The sequence below is a fragment of the Musca domestica genome, unplaced genomic scaffold, assembly GCF_030504385.1.
Source record: "Musca domestica strain aabys unplaced genomic scaffold, Musca_domestica.polishedcontigs.V.1.1 11, whole genome shotgun sequence".
In the NCBI taxonomy this organism is placed as follows: Eukaryota; Metazoa; Arthropoda; class Insecta; order Diptera; family Muscidae; genus Musca; species Musca domestica.
Genome location: NW_026712133.1, coordinates 3093129 through 3107179, shown reverse-complemented (window position 1 = coordinate 3107179; position 14051 = coordinate 3093129). Strand labels below are relative to the sequence as shown.

Sequence of the window (14051 nt, the reverse complement as noted above, 5' to 3'; positions counted from 1 at the left end):
ATTTTAATTACAATTATTTATTTTAATATACAAGTTACAACTATATTTTTCAAGATTAGATCTGTAGCTGGATTTTTTTTTTTATTTATTTTATTTTTTTAAATGTTGGCAACTCTTTTGAGATGACAAACAAAACAAGAAGATATATTACAACAACTAATTAGCTAATGTAACAAAAGAAACAGGATAAAAGGGAGAATGTAAAACTACACAATTTAAAAATTGATATTAGTTTAAACACAAAACAAGATTTAAAAACACTACACCAATTATCAGTTTGAGTTGCAAAATCAATATTAAACACTTTTATGCCATGTTTACGTTAGAACTTTTTGTGGGGTTAACCTTCTTTGAGAGGATTTATTTGAAGTAAAAGTAATGGATATGACAATTTAAATCCAAATCCAGTGGGTTAACCCTCATATATATAAACGTACTATTAGACACTTTCTTACCAGATTAATTAATTTAATAAAAGATATAACTAATATTTTTTCAAAAGCACGGAGCGCCATAATTTTTTGACACTAATCACAACAGGGTTGCCAACTTGGACGAGGTTTGAATAGGGAAGCCTCCAGAGCCGCTCTTCTGTCCTGACCACAGGTCAGATCTAGCTGGAAAATTGTGCTGTCTTTGAATTGATTTGATAGCGGTGTTTCGCATGAAACCCTTGAAAAATGACTTAAGTTTTGTTATACGGAACTATTTTTAAATCATAATCATAACCATTTTTAAATCATAATTTCATTAAATAATTATATTATTTTATTTGTTTTCATTATTTTTCATCAGCACGTTTGTGCATTCGAATGAAAGTAAATGTTGTTTCTTCTCTCATCCGAGGTTCACTTTTTGTTCACGAGTTGGAATTTCGGCAGAAAACTGGAAACAAAAGAGGCAATTTTTTCGTTTTCCAAACGAATTTAAAAACAGAAATATATATGTAAAATGTCAACATTTATACAAAAAGTTCCAAATATGAGTGAACTAAATGACAGACCTAAAAGCCCAATAAGACAAAGTCTTAAATCACTCATGAATGAAAACTGTTAAATGAAATATATAATAAATCTTTGGAGAAGAAACAATAAGAAGAATATAGGTAGCTGCAACAACGCTTGGGAACATTAAAATATCAACATTTTTAAAGTGTTCCGTCTTTATATCTTTATATGTGTTCTTATACGACGCATGAAATGTAGTTTTCAACAATTTCTATAAATTTCAATAATTCAAGATTTCCAATTCCAAAATCGGTTTGACAGTTTATTGTGCCAGCAGCTGTGTCGATGCGACTACCTGCATTCTTCTACCATGCAGCGGGTACTGAGAACATAGCATAAGTCGAACAATCCACTGTGAATAGCCGAGTAGTCGGTTTTCACCCAAGTCCATAGTCCAGTTCGAGTTTCAGAATTTTAAGTAATCAAAGTCGATTAATCGGAAGTCGAACAACCTGTCCCTAGGTGTTGCCTATTGTGGAGTATTCCTCTCAGCTAGTACGATCCGGAACGAGGAGCCTCAATTTTAGAATCCAGATTTGAGAACTGCAAGCGTCTAAGTGTTAAGTCTAACATGAAAAGGAACAGTGGTTTTAATGTAGATGACTGCTGCACCGTTAATAGGAAAAAACATACACTTGATTCGGACGAAGAAGACAGCGACGAATACGAACGGTAATTAATGAATAATTATAGACTGCAGTTTCTGATTGTCTTTTTGTATTACCAGAGATGATGATGATGTGGATGGTGAGGAAGACGGCGATCCCACCATACGTGATGATGTTAAGATCACTCCGTTTAATATGCGAGAAGAATTGGAAGAGGGACATTTTGATAAAGATGGTCATTTCCACTGGAATAAAAATACTAATATAAGAGACAATTGGTTGGACAACATTGATTGGGTGAAGGTATGTTTTAAATAAAAAAGAGCACGCATATTCTTAAGCTGTACATTTTTACAAGTTATCATAGGTTATACATTTTTAACAAGTAATTATTTTGGTGGGAGCTATATGGTAATCAGAATCGATTCTCGCTAAATTTGTTTCACCTCGCACAAACTGATATTGGTATAGAGATCATGTTATGACTTTGAGAAAGCATAAATATAATATCGGAGCTGTATCTAGAAGGGATGTGTCCAAGCTTGGCAGACTTTAAAATTTTTGGACATTGGTCGTCTGATCGAAAATTCAAACTTTCTGGACAAACGCAGTCGAATTAATCGGAATGTCTAACAGTATGTCCAAAACCGGCTGCCCGAACCAGTTTATTTAAATTTTAGATTTAAGTACCCGACCTTCGGGTGAGGCTTAAGATTTTTTCCTCTGGGGCAAGCCAAAAACCGGCTACGAACCAACGTTTTTTTAATATTTTTTATCTTATAAATTATTATAATTGAATTATAATTTTACGTTGATCAATAACATATATGTTAATATACCCTCCATACTATGTATGCTGGAGGGCATAAAAATTGTAAATGTTTTACTTAAATCTCGGTTGTTCTTCTGCAGAAATGTTGTCTTCACCATTAATATTAGTCTCAGCATCAAACAAAACACAGCATCGTTGGAAAGTAACTTTTTCTATCCCCATTCTCATTATTTTTTTTTGTCATTCCGTCGCTGAGTAGGCATCAAAATCACCTCACTCTCTCATTCAGTAAACTAAACTAATGTAGGTTTTTTTTTTGTTATATCGAGTACAAATTATTTTACAGTGTTCGTGATACAAGGGTCTCAATGAACATTTTTTTAGGTTTGTTAAATCCCGAATTCGTTGTTAAATCGGAAAAACTACTATATGAAATAGAGAAAAACCTCCGCTAAAAGCTAACAATTTTGTTTAAAATAACATGCATTCCATGATTAGTGAATTACTCCAACAAATGAACATTTTATAATGTTCTTTATTTTTTGAAGTATATTTAAGAATAAATAAGATTAATGATAAAACTATTATTTAAGAAGATTCAAACAAAAAGTGCACCAAGGATAATTTTGGGAATCTCCCACATTGCTTATGACAACATTTTGGAATTTTTATTTTAATTAATATAACGATAAAAAAGAATGTATTTGGGGAAATTAGGAAATCGTGTTCCCCCAAACCTTTATATTGTTGTAATCAGAAATTTATTGTCTGACACCAAGATCAAGTAACGGATCACCATTATCCAATATGTACGAACCTATGAAATAATTGTTGGTCACAAGCTGAGATCTATACAAAGACAGTTTTTTAAATTTAATGACATTCCATTGACACTAGACCAATTTGCAGAGATTACAAGTCATGTTGCAGATTAAGTGGTTGGTTGTCAGAATTAAGAGTGTAGAAAAGAGCCATCCCGGATGGAACATTTCAATGACATTAAACCATTTAACACTTCATCTGATGTGCTAATGATACGAAACTAGTTAAGTTTATTAACACTGTAAGAGTAATTTATACCATTAGTAGAGTATGTGGAATACGTACTGTTTAACTCAGGAGAGTGGGGAGATGGCTTCGACAGCGACAAGACAACAACGATAACTCCCCAGAGTTATTTATTATTTATGTGAGATGATGTGTAGGTGAGAGATGTGATGAGGGTGATTCGCGCGTGTGGTGTGCGAAAGAAAAAAATAGAATTTCAAGAAACAAAACACAAGTAATTGGTATAATTCTAAATTAAATGCATGCTTTATTGGTGCTTCTTTCTTTTCTCAACAAAAATTACCTTCAGTAATTGGGGTGGTGACAGATTCCGTGTGTTGATGCTTTCGCTTCTACAAGACAAGTGAACGCAATGATTCTGAGTGACCGCTGAGGATCCCATGACTATCTACTACCACATATACTGTTGTAATTTGAATGTAAAACTATCTTTTACACTACTACTTTTAATTGTTATATTATATCTTGTATGCATTGAATTTGTATTCATACAATTTGTAAATTAGAATACATATTTTTTCAGTTTTCAAAAAAACTTCAAACACAATAGGTTATGGGTCTCTAGACACATTTAAAAAAAAAATTCAAATTTTGAAAAAATTGTGAAAACTGTGGCAAGCAACCAATTATTGTGCCCAATGGAGAAATTGCGGGGCCGCGAGAATTTTGATGTCTGGAAAAGACAAGCAAAATCGTTATTGGTGATAAAAGGTTGCTGGAAAGCAAGGAAAAGTTATAGCCTTTGCAAAGATGCGCAATGAATTATACAGATTAGAATGTGAATCTGAAAACTCGAAAGATAAAGTATTTGCTGTTTCAGGTAATTTGAATTTGTGGCATCGCAGAATGGGTCATATTTTACACTTTGGATTAAATTTTTCGGAGAAAGAAGATGGTACATGCACAATCTGTCTACAAGGAAAGCAATGCCGAAAACCTAATAAAGAAGATGGTACACGAGCTACAGAACTTTTGCAAATTATACACACTGATGTTGTTGGTCCGTTGAACCAGTGCTCGTTTTCTGGAACACGTTTCCTTGTAACCTTCATTGATGATTTCTCTAGGAAAGTTGTGGCGTATCCCATAAAAAGTAAGTCTGAAGTGTTTTCAAAATTTGTGGAATTTATGAATATGGCTGAAAACCAGACTGGAAAAAAATAAAGATTTTCCGATCAGACAATGGTGGAGAATACGTTAATCGCCAATTTGAGAAGTTATGCAAAGAAAAAGGCATTATACATCAGAAGACGTGTCCATACACCCCGGAGCAAAATGGTGTGGCGGAGCGTATGAACCGCACAATCATTGAAAGGGTCCGTTGTATGATCATCGATAGTGGCTTAGATAATCGTTTCTGGGCTGAAGCAGCAGTTACTGCAGCATATCTCATAAATCGAGTGCCATGTCGACAACAAAAGAAATGTCCAGAAGAAATATGGACCGGTCGAAAATCAAATTTAACGTACCTTCGAGTGTTTGGCTATCCTGCTTTTGCACACATACCGAAAGATAAAAGATCGAAGTTAGATCCGAAGTCAACCGAATGCATAATGGTGGGATATAGTGCCGAAAGCAAGGCATACCGCTTGTTTAGTCCCAAGGATAGCAAGATAATAATCTGTCGTGATGTAACATTTATGGAGAACGGGAAAGTCAACAGAACTGAGCCAAGAAATGAAGACTTTTATTATCCAGAATTATTGCAAAACGAAAGCGCTGATTCAGGGGAGAGAGAATCTCATTATCAAGACAATCTTAATGAATCAAGACCTTCCGTAATAGCTAATGATCCAAGAATGCAAAATTCATCTGAAGAAACTCTAACTCCGAATGAAACCCCTGCTGAGGAATCCGATACAGACAGCGTGTATTTAGAAACAGATTGGCCATCAAATAGCGATGAAGTCAGTGCACAAAATCGTGCATGGACTCCTAGCAGAAGCTACAGGCAAGAAAGTGTGGAGGAACCACAAATTCGGAGATCAGAGCGTATTGCAAATCAAAACCAAAATTCGTCATCATTCTGTGCCATTGATTTCGTTTCAAATGATCCAACAAGTTATAAGGAAGCAATGTCGTCGGATAATGCTCATAAATGGAAACGTGCAATGGAAGATGAAATTGAATCATTGAAGCTGAATAATACATGGATTTTGACTAAACTACCACCAGGTGAAAAGGCTATAAAATCGAAGTGGGTTTTCAAGACAAAGAGTGATGAAAACGAAAGCCACATTAGATGGAAAGCAAGACTGGTCGCTAAAGGTTTTAGTCAACGAGAGGGTATTGACTATAATGAAACATTTTCGCCAGTAATCAGGTATGACTCTATAAGATATTTAGTTGCATTGGCCGCAAAAGGTGGTATGGAAATTCATCAAATTGATGCCGTAAGCGCGTATCTTAACGGAACTCTGAAAGAGGTGATTTATATGGAGCAACCTGAAGGATTTTCTGATGGCACGAAGTTTGTAAACTGGAAAAGTCAATATACGGTCTCAAGCAATCTGGAAGAGTCTGGAATGAGACGATAAATTCAGAACTTATTAAAATGGGACTTGTACGCAGTGAAGTCGATCAGTGTATATACCACGACTTGAACAATGGGTATAAATTGTATGTCGCAATTTACGTTGATGACGTCCTCATATTCTGCAACAATAGCAAGATTTTTAGAAATATGAAGAAGAAGCTTTCCAAAATATTTAAAATGAAAGATATGGGAGAGGTGTCTACAATACTTGGAATAAAAATAAGTCGAAATCAGGACACTATAAAAATAGATCAAATAAAATATATCAATGATATCTTATACCGTTTTGGAATGAGCGATTGCAATCCAGTTTCTACTCCGATGGATACTAACCAGAAGTTATCAATGTCAATGAGCCCAAATAACGAAGTGGAAAGACAGGAAATGTCGAAGGTTCCCTATATGCAAGCTATTGGGTGCTTATTATTTCCAGCACAAGTATCACGTCCTGATATTTCATATGCCGTAAATATGCTAAGTAGGTATAGCACTAATCCAGGGAGAGCTCATTGGAAGCGGCGAAGCGTGTCATGCGATATTTAAAAGGAACAATTGAGAAAGGCCTAGTATACAAACCAAATTTGGATAATACAATTACTGGTTACTGTGATGCCGACTGGGCTGGTAATATTGATGACCGGCAATCAACAACTGGATATATATTTGTATATCAATCCGCAGCAATATCATGGTCAACTAAAAAGCAAAAGACAGTAGCGCTATCATTAACTGAAGCAGAATTCATGTCAATTACAGCGGCTATACAAGAATCAGTCTGGCTAAAACGATTAGAAAACGAAATGAATCCTGACGCCAAGAAGACCATGAAAATATTTTGTGATAACAAAGGAGCATTACATGTAGCAATGAACAATAATTATTCTAATAGAACTAAACACGTCGACATAAAGGCAAAATTTATAAGGCAAAAAATCGATGAAAAAGAAGTAGCATTAGAGTACATTTCTACTAACGAAATGTTGACAGATGTTTTTACAAAAGCTTTACCATATCAAAAATTAAAATATTTTAGAAATAGGTTTGGTCTTTTGTAAAACAAAATAACATTTTCTTTAATTTAATGAAAGGAGTTTACATTCAGGGAGAGTGTTGTAATTTGAATGTAAAACTACCTTTTACACTACTACTTTTAATTGTTATATTATATCTTGTATGCATTGAATTTGTATTCATACGATTTGTAAATTAGAATACATATTTTTTCAGTTTTCAATAAAACTTTAAACACAATATATACAAATACGAACAAGTGAACGCCGAGGTTCTATGTGATCGCAGAGGATCCCTTGTCTCTTTTTATTACAAATACTTCCAATGAAAGCAAACCGACAACAACCAATGCTCCGCTCACTACGGAGGGGGTTGTAGAGGATTGATCGAGCAAGGGAAGTTGTGGTGGAACGTATCATACTTTGAAAAAAGTCTGCAAACGTGTCTGCTATTTATATAGGATCAAATGATTCTCTACTACCGAATCTCATACTTCTAGGAATTTAAAGGAATTTTCTTTTTTAATTAAGGAATTTGTGCAAGTTTTTAGGCTTTTTTTAATGAAGGCTGTTTCTTAAATATGTATACTTATTTTTGTTGGTTGTTGGGTGAGGGGATTAGTGGAAACACGTACTTTAGATCTATTTTAATTCAAGGAAAGGAAGATTTAATGTGGCTAGTATAAATTGCCAAAGTATAAGGCCTTCTAGAGATTCAGTTAAATTTGATGAACTTAGGGCAATTTTGGTTGAATCACGAATTGATGATGACGAAATTGATGTATTGATGCTTTTTGTATCTCAATTTCTCTGGCAACGCAAAGGTGCTTTTGGGGGTTGCTTATTTACCACCTGTAGGGGACCTAGTGGCTTTTGAAGACATTTACTACGAATTGTTTATGATGTATGCAAATGTGATTGTTGTTTGTTAATTTAATTGCGATATATTCAAAGTTACGAGAAGTAGTTTAATGCGTACTATATTGTACTTATCAGTTTTACATAACTTAATACCGACACGCTAATAAGTGATAGTTTAAACCCTCATAGTTCTAATCAAGTACAATGTTCCTAATACTCTCACCATGCTTTAATTTTTGCCTCTTTTGATATTCATATGAAAACCTTTGATTAAATTATAGAGTACAAGGATTACAATAATATAATCTGGGAAGGCTTACTACAAACCTTGAGTAATTTTGACACATCTTTGGCTTAAGTTGAGTTTAGGGGCTATGCTCGGATTGCTCTGCAATTTTTACCAATTTTACGTATAATTACGACAAGGTAATTTTTTTGTGGGGGAAATATCCGGTTTCCCTTTTATTCGACCCGAAAGTTTGGATACAAAATGCGTGTTTATTCGGCTGTACACAACTGAAATGTACAAAATGGGTATCATTTGAAAGCTTATGGAAATACCTTTTTAAAACGTGGTATGTGATGGTTTCAATCAGTTCCGGAGTAATACAAAAAACTGGTATTTTTGTAGCGAAACTTTTTGAAAAACCCATAAAAAGTCGAAAATGGCCCCATTATGGGGTATTTGAATTTTATCTCTTGTAGTTCTGAAGATATTAGTGTTGCAAATCATGAAATTGAGATTTCCTCCACTAATATGTATCTTAGCTTTGTAGTTCCGAAGATATTGACTTTAAAGCCGAATTCCGGCTACTTACAAAAATTATATTTAGAAAAACTATGGATCGCGTAGCCGGTGTTGGACATTCCCTAGAGGAGAAAATCTCAGGCCCGGCCGAAGGCCGGCTACCTACCAAAATTATAATGTTTAGAAAAACTATGGATCGCGTAGCCAGTGTATGACATACTCCAGGGGAGAAAATAACAAGCCACGGCCAAAGGCCGGCTACCTACCAAAATTATAATGTTTAGAAAAACTATGGATCGGGTAGCCGGTGTAGGACATACCCCAGGGGAGAAAATCTCAAGTCCAGACCGAAGGCCGGCTACTTTAAAATGTTTAGATACATATTAGTGGAGAAAACCTCAATTTCATAATTTGCATCAAATATATCTTTGGAACTATAAGAGATATCAGCACATATGATACCGTTTTGGAAAGGCAAGAATATAGGCTATAATGTAGCATGTAGATATTAATACGCCATAATGGGTCTATTTTCAAGTTTGTAGGTGTTTTTCAAAAAGTACTGGTATAAAAATACCAATTTTCTTGCATTACTCCGGAACCGGTTCCGAAAACGAAAACGAAACTAGTTAAGTTTATTAACACTGTAAGAGTAATTTATACCATTAGTAGAGTATGTGGAATACGTACTGTTTAACTCAGGAGAGTGGGGAGATGGCTTCGACAGCGACAAGACAACAACGATAACTCCCCAGAGTTATTTATTATTTATGTGAGATGATGTGTAGGTGAGAGATGTGATGAGGGTGATTCGCGCGTGTGGTGTGCAAAAGAAAGAAAGAGAATTTCAAGAAACAAAACACAAGTAATTAGTATAATTCTAAATTAAATTCATGCTTTATTGGTGCTTCTTTCTTTTCTCAACAAAAATTACCTTCAGTAATTGTTGTGGCGACAGATTCCGTGTGTTGATGCTTTCGCTTCTACAAGACAAATGAACGCAATGATTCTGAGTGACCGCTGAGAATCCCATGACTATATACTACCACATATACAAATACGAGCAAGTGAACGCAGAGGTTCTATGTGATCGCAGAGGATCCCTTGTCTCTTTTTATTACAAATACTTCCAATGAAAGCAAACCGACAACAACCAATGCTCCGCTCACTACGGAGGGGGTTGTAGAGGATTGATCGAGCAAGGGAAGTTGTGGTGGAACGTATCATACTTTGAAAAAAGTCTGCAAACGTGTCTGCTATTTATATAGGATCAAATGATTCTCTACTACCGAATCTCATACTTCTAGGAATTTAAAGGAATTTTCTTTTTTAATTAAGGAATTTGTGCAAGTTTTTAGGCTTTTTTTAATGAAGGCTGTTTCTTATATATGTATACTTATTTTTGTTTGTTGTTGGGTGAGGGGATTAGTGGAAACACGTACTTTAGATCTATTTTAATTCAAGGAAAGGAAGATTTATTGTGGCTAATATAAATTGCCAAAGTTTAAGGCCTTCTAGAGATTCAGTTAAATTTGATGAACTTAGGGCAATTTTGGTTGAATCACGAATTGATGCTTTTGGTAACTCGGAGACGGTATTGATGCTTTTAGTATCTCAATTTCTCTGGCAACGCAAAGGTGCTTTTGGGGGTTGCTTATTTACCACCTGTAGGGGACCTAGTGGCTTTTGAAGACATTTACTACGAATTGTTTATGATGTATGCAAATGTGATTGTTGTTTGTTAATTTAATTGCGATATATTCAAAGTTACGAGAAGTAGTTTAATGCGTACTATATTGTACTTATCAGTTTTACATAACTTAATACCGACACGCTAATAAGTGATAGTTTAAACCCTCATAGTTCTAATCAAGTACAATGTTCCTAATACTCTCACCATGCTTTAATTTTTGCCTCTTTTGATATTCATATGAAAACCTTTGATTAAATTATAGAGTACAAGGATTACAATAATATAATCTGGGAAGGCTTACTACAAACCTTGAGTAATTTTGACACATCTTTGGCTTAAGTTGAGTTTAGGGGCTATGCTCGGATTGCTCTGCAATTTTTACCAATTTTACGTATAATTACGACAAGGTAATTTTTTTGTGGGGGAAATATCCGGTTTCCCTTTTATTCGACCCGAAAGTTCGGATACAAAATGCGTGTTTATTCGGCTGTACACAACTGAAATGTACAAAATGGGTATCATTTGAAAGCTTATGGAAATACCTTTTTAAAACGTGGTATGTGATGGTTTCAATCAGTTCCGGAGTAATACAAAAAACTGATATTTTTGTAGCGAAACTTTTTGAAAAACCCATAAAAAGTCGAAAATGGCCCCATTATGGGGTATTTGAATTTTATCTCTTGTAGTTCTGAAGATATTAGTGTTGCAAATCATGAAATTGAGATTTCCTTCACTAATATGTATCTTAGCTTTGTAGTTCCGAAGATATTGACTTTAAAGCCGAATTCCGGCTACTTACAAAAATTATATTTAGAAAAACTATGGATCGCGTAGCCGGTGTTGGACATTCCCTAGAGGAGAAAATCTCAAGCCCTGGCCGAAGGCCGGCTACCTAACAAAATTATAATGTTTAGAAAAACTATGGATCGCGTAGCCGGTGTATGACATACTCCAGGGGAGAAAATAACAAGCCACGGCCAAAGGCCGGCTACCTACCAAAATTATAATGTTTAGAAAAACTATGGATCGGGTAGCCGGTGTAGGATATACCCCAGGGGAGAAAATCTCAAGTCCAGACCGAAGGCCGGCTACTTTAAAATGTTTAGATACATATTAGTGGAGAAAACCTCAATTTCATAATTTGCATCAAATATATCTTTGGAACTATAAGAGATATCAGCACATATGATACCATTTTGGAAAGGCAAGAATATAGGCTATAATGTAGCATGTAGATATTAATACGCCATAATGGGTCTATTTTCAAGTTTGTAGGTGTTTTTCAAAAAGTACTGGTATAAAAATACCGATTTTCTTGCATTACTCCGGAACCGGTTCCGAAAACGAAAACGAAACTAGTTAAGTTTATTAACACTGTAAGAGTAATTTATACCATTAGTAGAGTATGTGGAATACGTACTGTTTAACTCAGGAGAGTGGGGAGATGGCTTCGACAGCGACAAGACAACAACGATAACTCCCCAGAGTTATTTATTATTTATGTGAGATGATGTGTAGGTGAGAGATGTGATGAGGGTGATTCGCGCGTGTGGTGTGCAAAAGAAAGAAAGAGAATTTCAAGAAACAAAACACAAGTAATTAGTATAATTCTAAATTAAATTCATGCTTTATTGGTGCTTCTTTATTTTCTCAACAAAAATTACCTTCAGTAATTGTTGTGGCGACAGATTCCGTGTGTTGATGCTTTCGCTTCTACAAGACAAATGAACGCAATGATTCTGATTGACCGCTGAGGATCCCATGACTATATACTACCACATATACAAATACGAACAAGTGAACGCAGAGGTTCTATGTGATCGCAGAGGATCCCTTGTCTCTTTTTATTACAAATACTTCCAATGAAAGCAAACCGACAACAACCAATGCTCCGCTCACTACGGGGGGGGGGGTTGTAGAGGATTGATCGAGCAAGGGAAGTTGTGGTGGAACGTATCATACTTTGAAAAAAGTCTGCAAACGTGTCTGCTATTTATATAGGATCAAATGATTCTCTACTACCGAATCTCATACTTCTAGGAATTTAAAGGATTTTTTTTTTAATTAAGGAATTTGTGCAATTTTTTAGGCTTTTTTTTAATGAAGGCTGTTTCTTATATATGTATACTTATTTTTGTTGGTTGTTGGGTGAGGGGGTTAGTGGAAACACGTACTTTAGATCTATTTTAATTCAAGGAAAGGAAGATTCATTGTGGCTAATATAAATTGCCAAAGTTTAAGGCCTTCTAGAGATTCAGTTAAATTTGATGAACTTAGGGCAATTTTGGTTGAATCACGAATCGATGCTTTTGGTAACTCGGAGACGGTATTGATGCTTTTAGTATCTCAATTTCTCTGGCAACGCAACCGTTTTACATAACTTAATACCGACACGCTAATAAGTGATAGTTTAAACCCTCATAATTCTAATCAAGTACAATGTTCCTAATTATATCACCGTGCTTTAATTTTTGCCTCTTTTAATATTAAAAATAAAAACCCATAAAAAGTCGAAAATGGCCCCATTATGGGGTATTTGAATTTTATCTCTTGTAGTTCTGAAGATATTAGTGTTGCAAATCATGAAATTGAGATTTCCTCCACTAATATGTATCTTAGCTTTGTAGTTCCGAAGATATTGACTTTAAAGTCGAATTCCGGCTACTTACAAAAATTATATTTAGAAAAACTATGGATCGCGTAGCCGGTGTTGGACATTCCCTAGAGGAGAAAATCTCAAGCCCTGGCCGAAGGCCGGCTACCTACCAAAATTATAATGTTTAGAAAAACTATGGATCGCGTAGCCGGTGTATGACATACTCCAGGGAGAAAATAACAAGCCACGGCCAAAGGCCGGCTACCTACCAAAATTATAATGTTTAGAAAAACTATGGATCGGGTAGCCGGTGTAGGAAAAATCTCAAGTCCAGACCGAAGGCCGGCTACTTTAAAATGTTTAGATACATATTAGTGGAGAAAATCTCAATTTCATAATTTGCATCAAATATATCTTTGGAACTATAAGAGATATCAGCACATATGATACCATTTTGGAAAGGCAAGAATATAGGCTATAATGTAGCATGTAGATATTAATACGCCATAATGGGTCTATTTTCAAGTTTGTAGGTGTTTTTCAAAAAGTACTGGTATAAAAATACCAATTTTCTTGCATTACTCCGGAACCGGTTCCAATTAACCTATCATATGACAACTTGTTGGATAGGTAATTCCATAAGCTTTCAAATGATATCCATTTTGTACATAATGGTTTTGTAGAACCGGATAAAAAACTTATTTTGTATTCGAACTTTCGGGTCAAATGACCGAGTAACCGGGTATTTCCCCCACGAAAAAATTACTTTCCCTTAATCAGGTTAAAAATACCCACCTGCGGTAAAAATTTCAAAATGATCGGAGCATAGCCCCTAAAATCCACTTGCTCCCTTTTTGTACCCACTGTTAAAAGAGAAATTCACTCGTTTGATCATAAATGGATGGGTAGGAGTCCTTAAGATATGCGTCACATAAAGCATTCCAAGAGAACAGCACTTATGAGAATTTGAGTACTTTTAAAATATATCGTAATAGGGATAAATCAGTGATAAGAAAAGTGCGTCGTCAGCTCTATTCTAGTCATTTTGGAATGAATTGTAAAGAATTATGGCGGGCTATTCATGGGTATGGTTGTATAGGTGATGAGGATGCTGATTATGAAGGTGACAACTTTTTCGCATCAGGTGCTGGT

At 35.1% G+C, this 14051-nt stretch overlaps 1 protein-coding gene across 8 annotated transcripts in view; it reads left to right on the top strand.

Annotated features, from left to right (window-relative positions):
- The first annotated feature begins 1399 nt into the window (after positions 1-1399).
- Positions 1400-14051, top strand: part of LOC101889182 (CD2 antigen cytoplasmic tail-binding protein 2 homolog) — a 115397-nt gene continuing 102745 nt past the window's right edge. For 4 of the 8 annotated variants that reach the window (XM_059129948.1, XM_059129954.1, XM_059129966.1 and 1 more), the window contains exons 1-2: positions 1402-1679; positions 1735-1918. In XM_059129948.1, the coding sequence (XP_058985931.1) occupies positions 1579-1679; positions 1735-1918 (285 nt within the window). In that variant the 5' untranslated portion in view covers positions 1402-1578. Of the gene's footprint in view, positions 1680-1734; positions 1919-1973; positions 2256-14051 lie in introns of those variants that run through there. The other 4 variants (XM_059129968.1, XM_059129973.1, XM_059129942.1 and 1 more) reach the window with 4 other exon arrangements.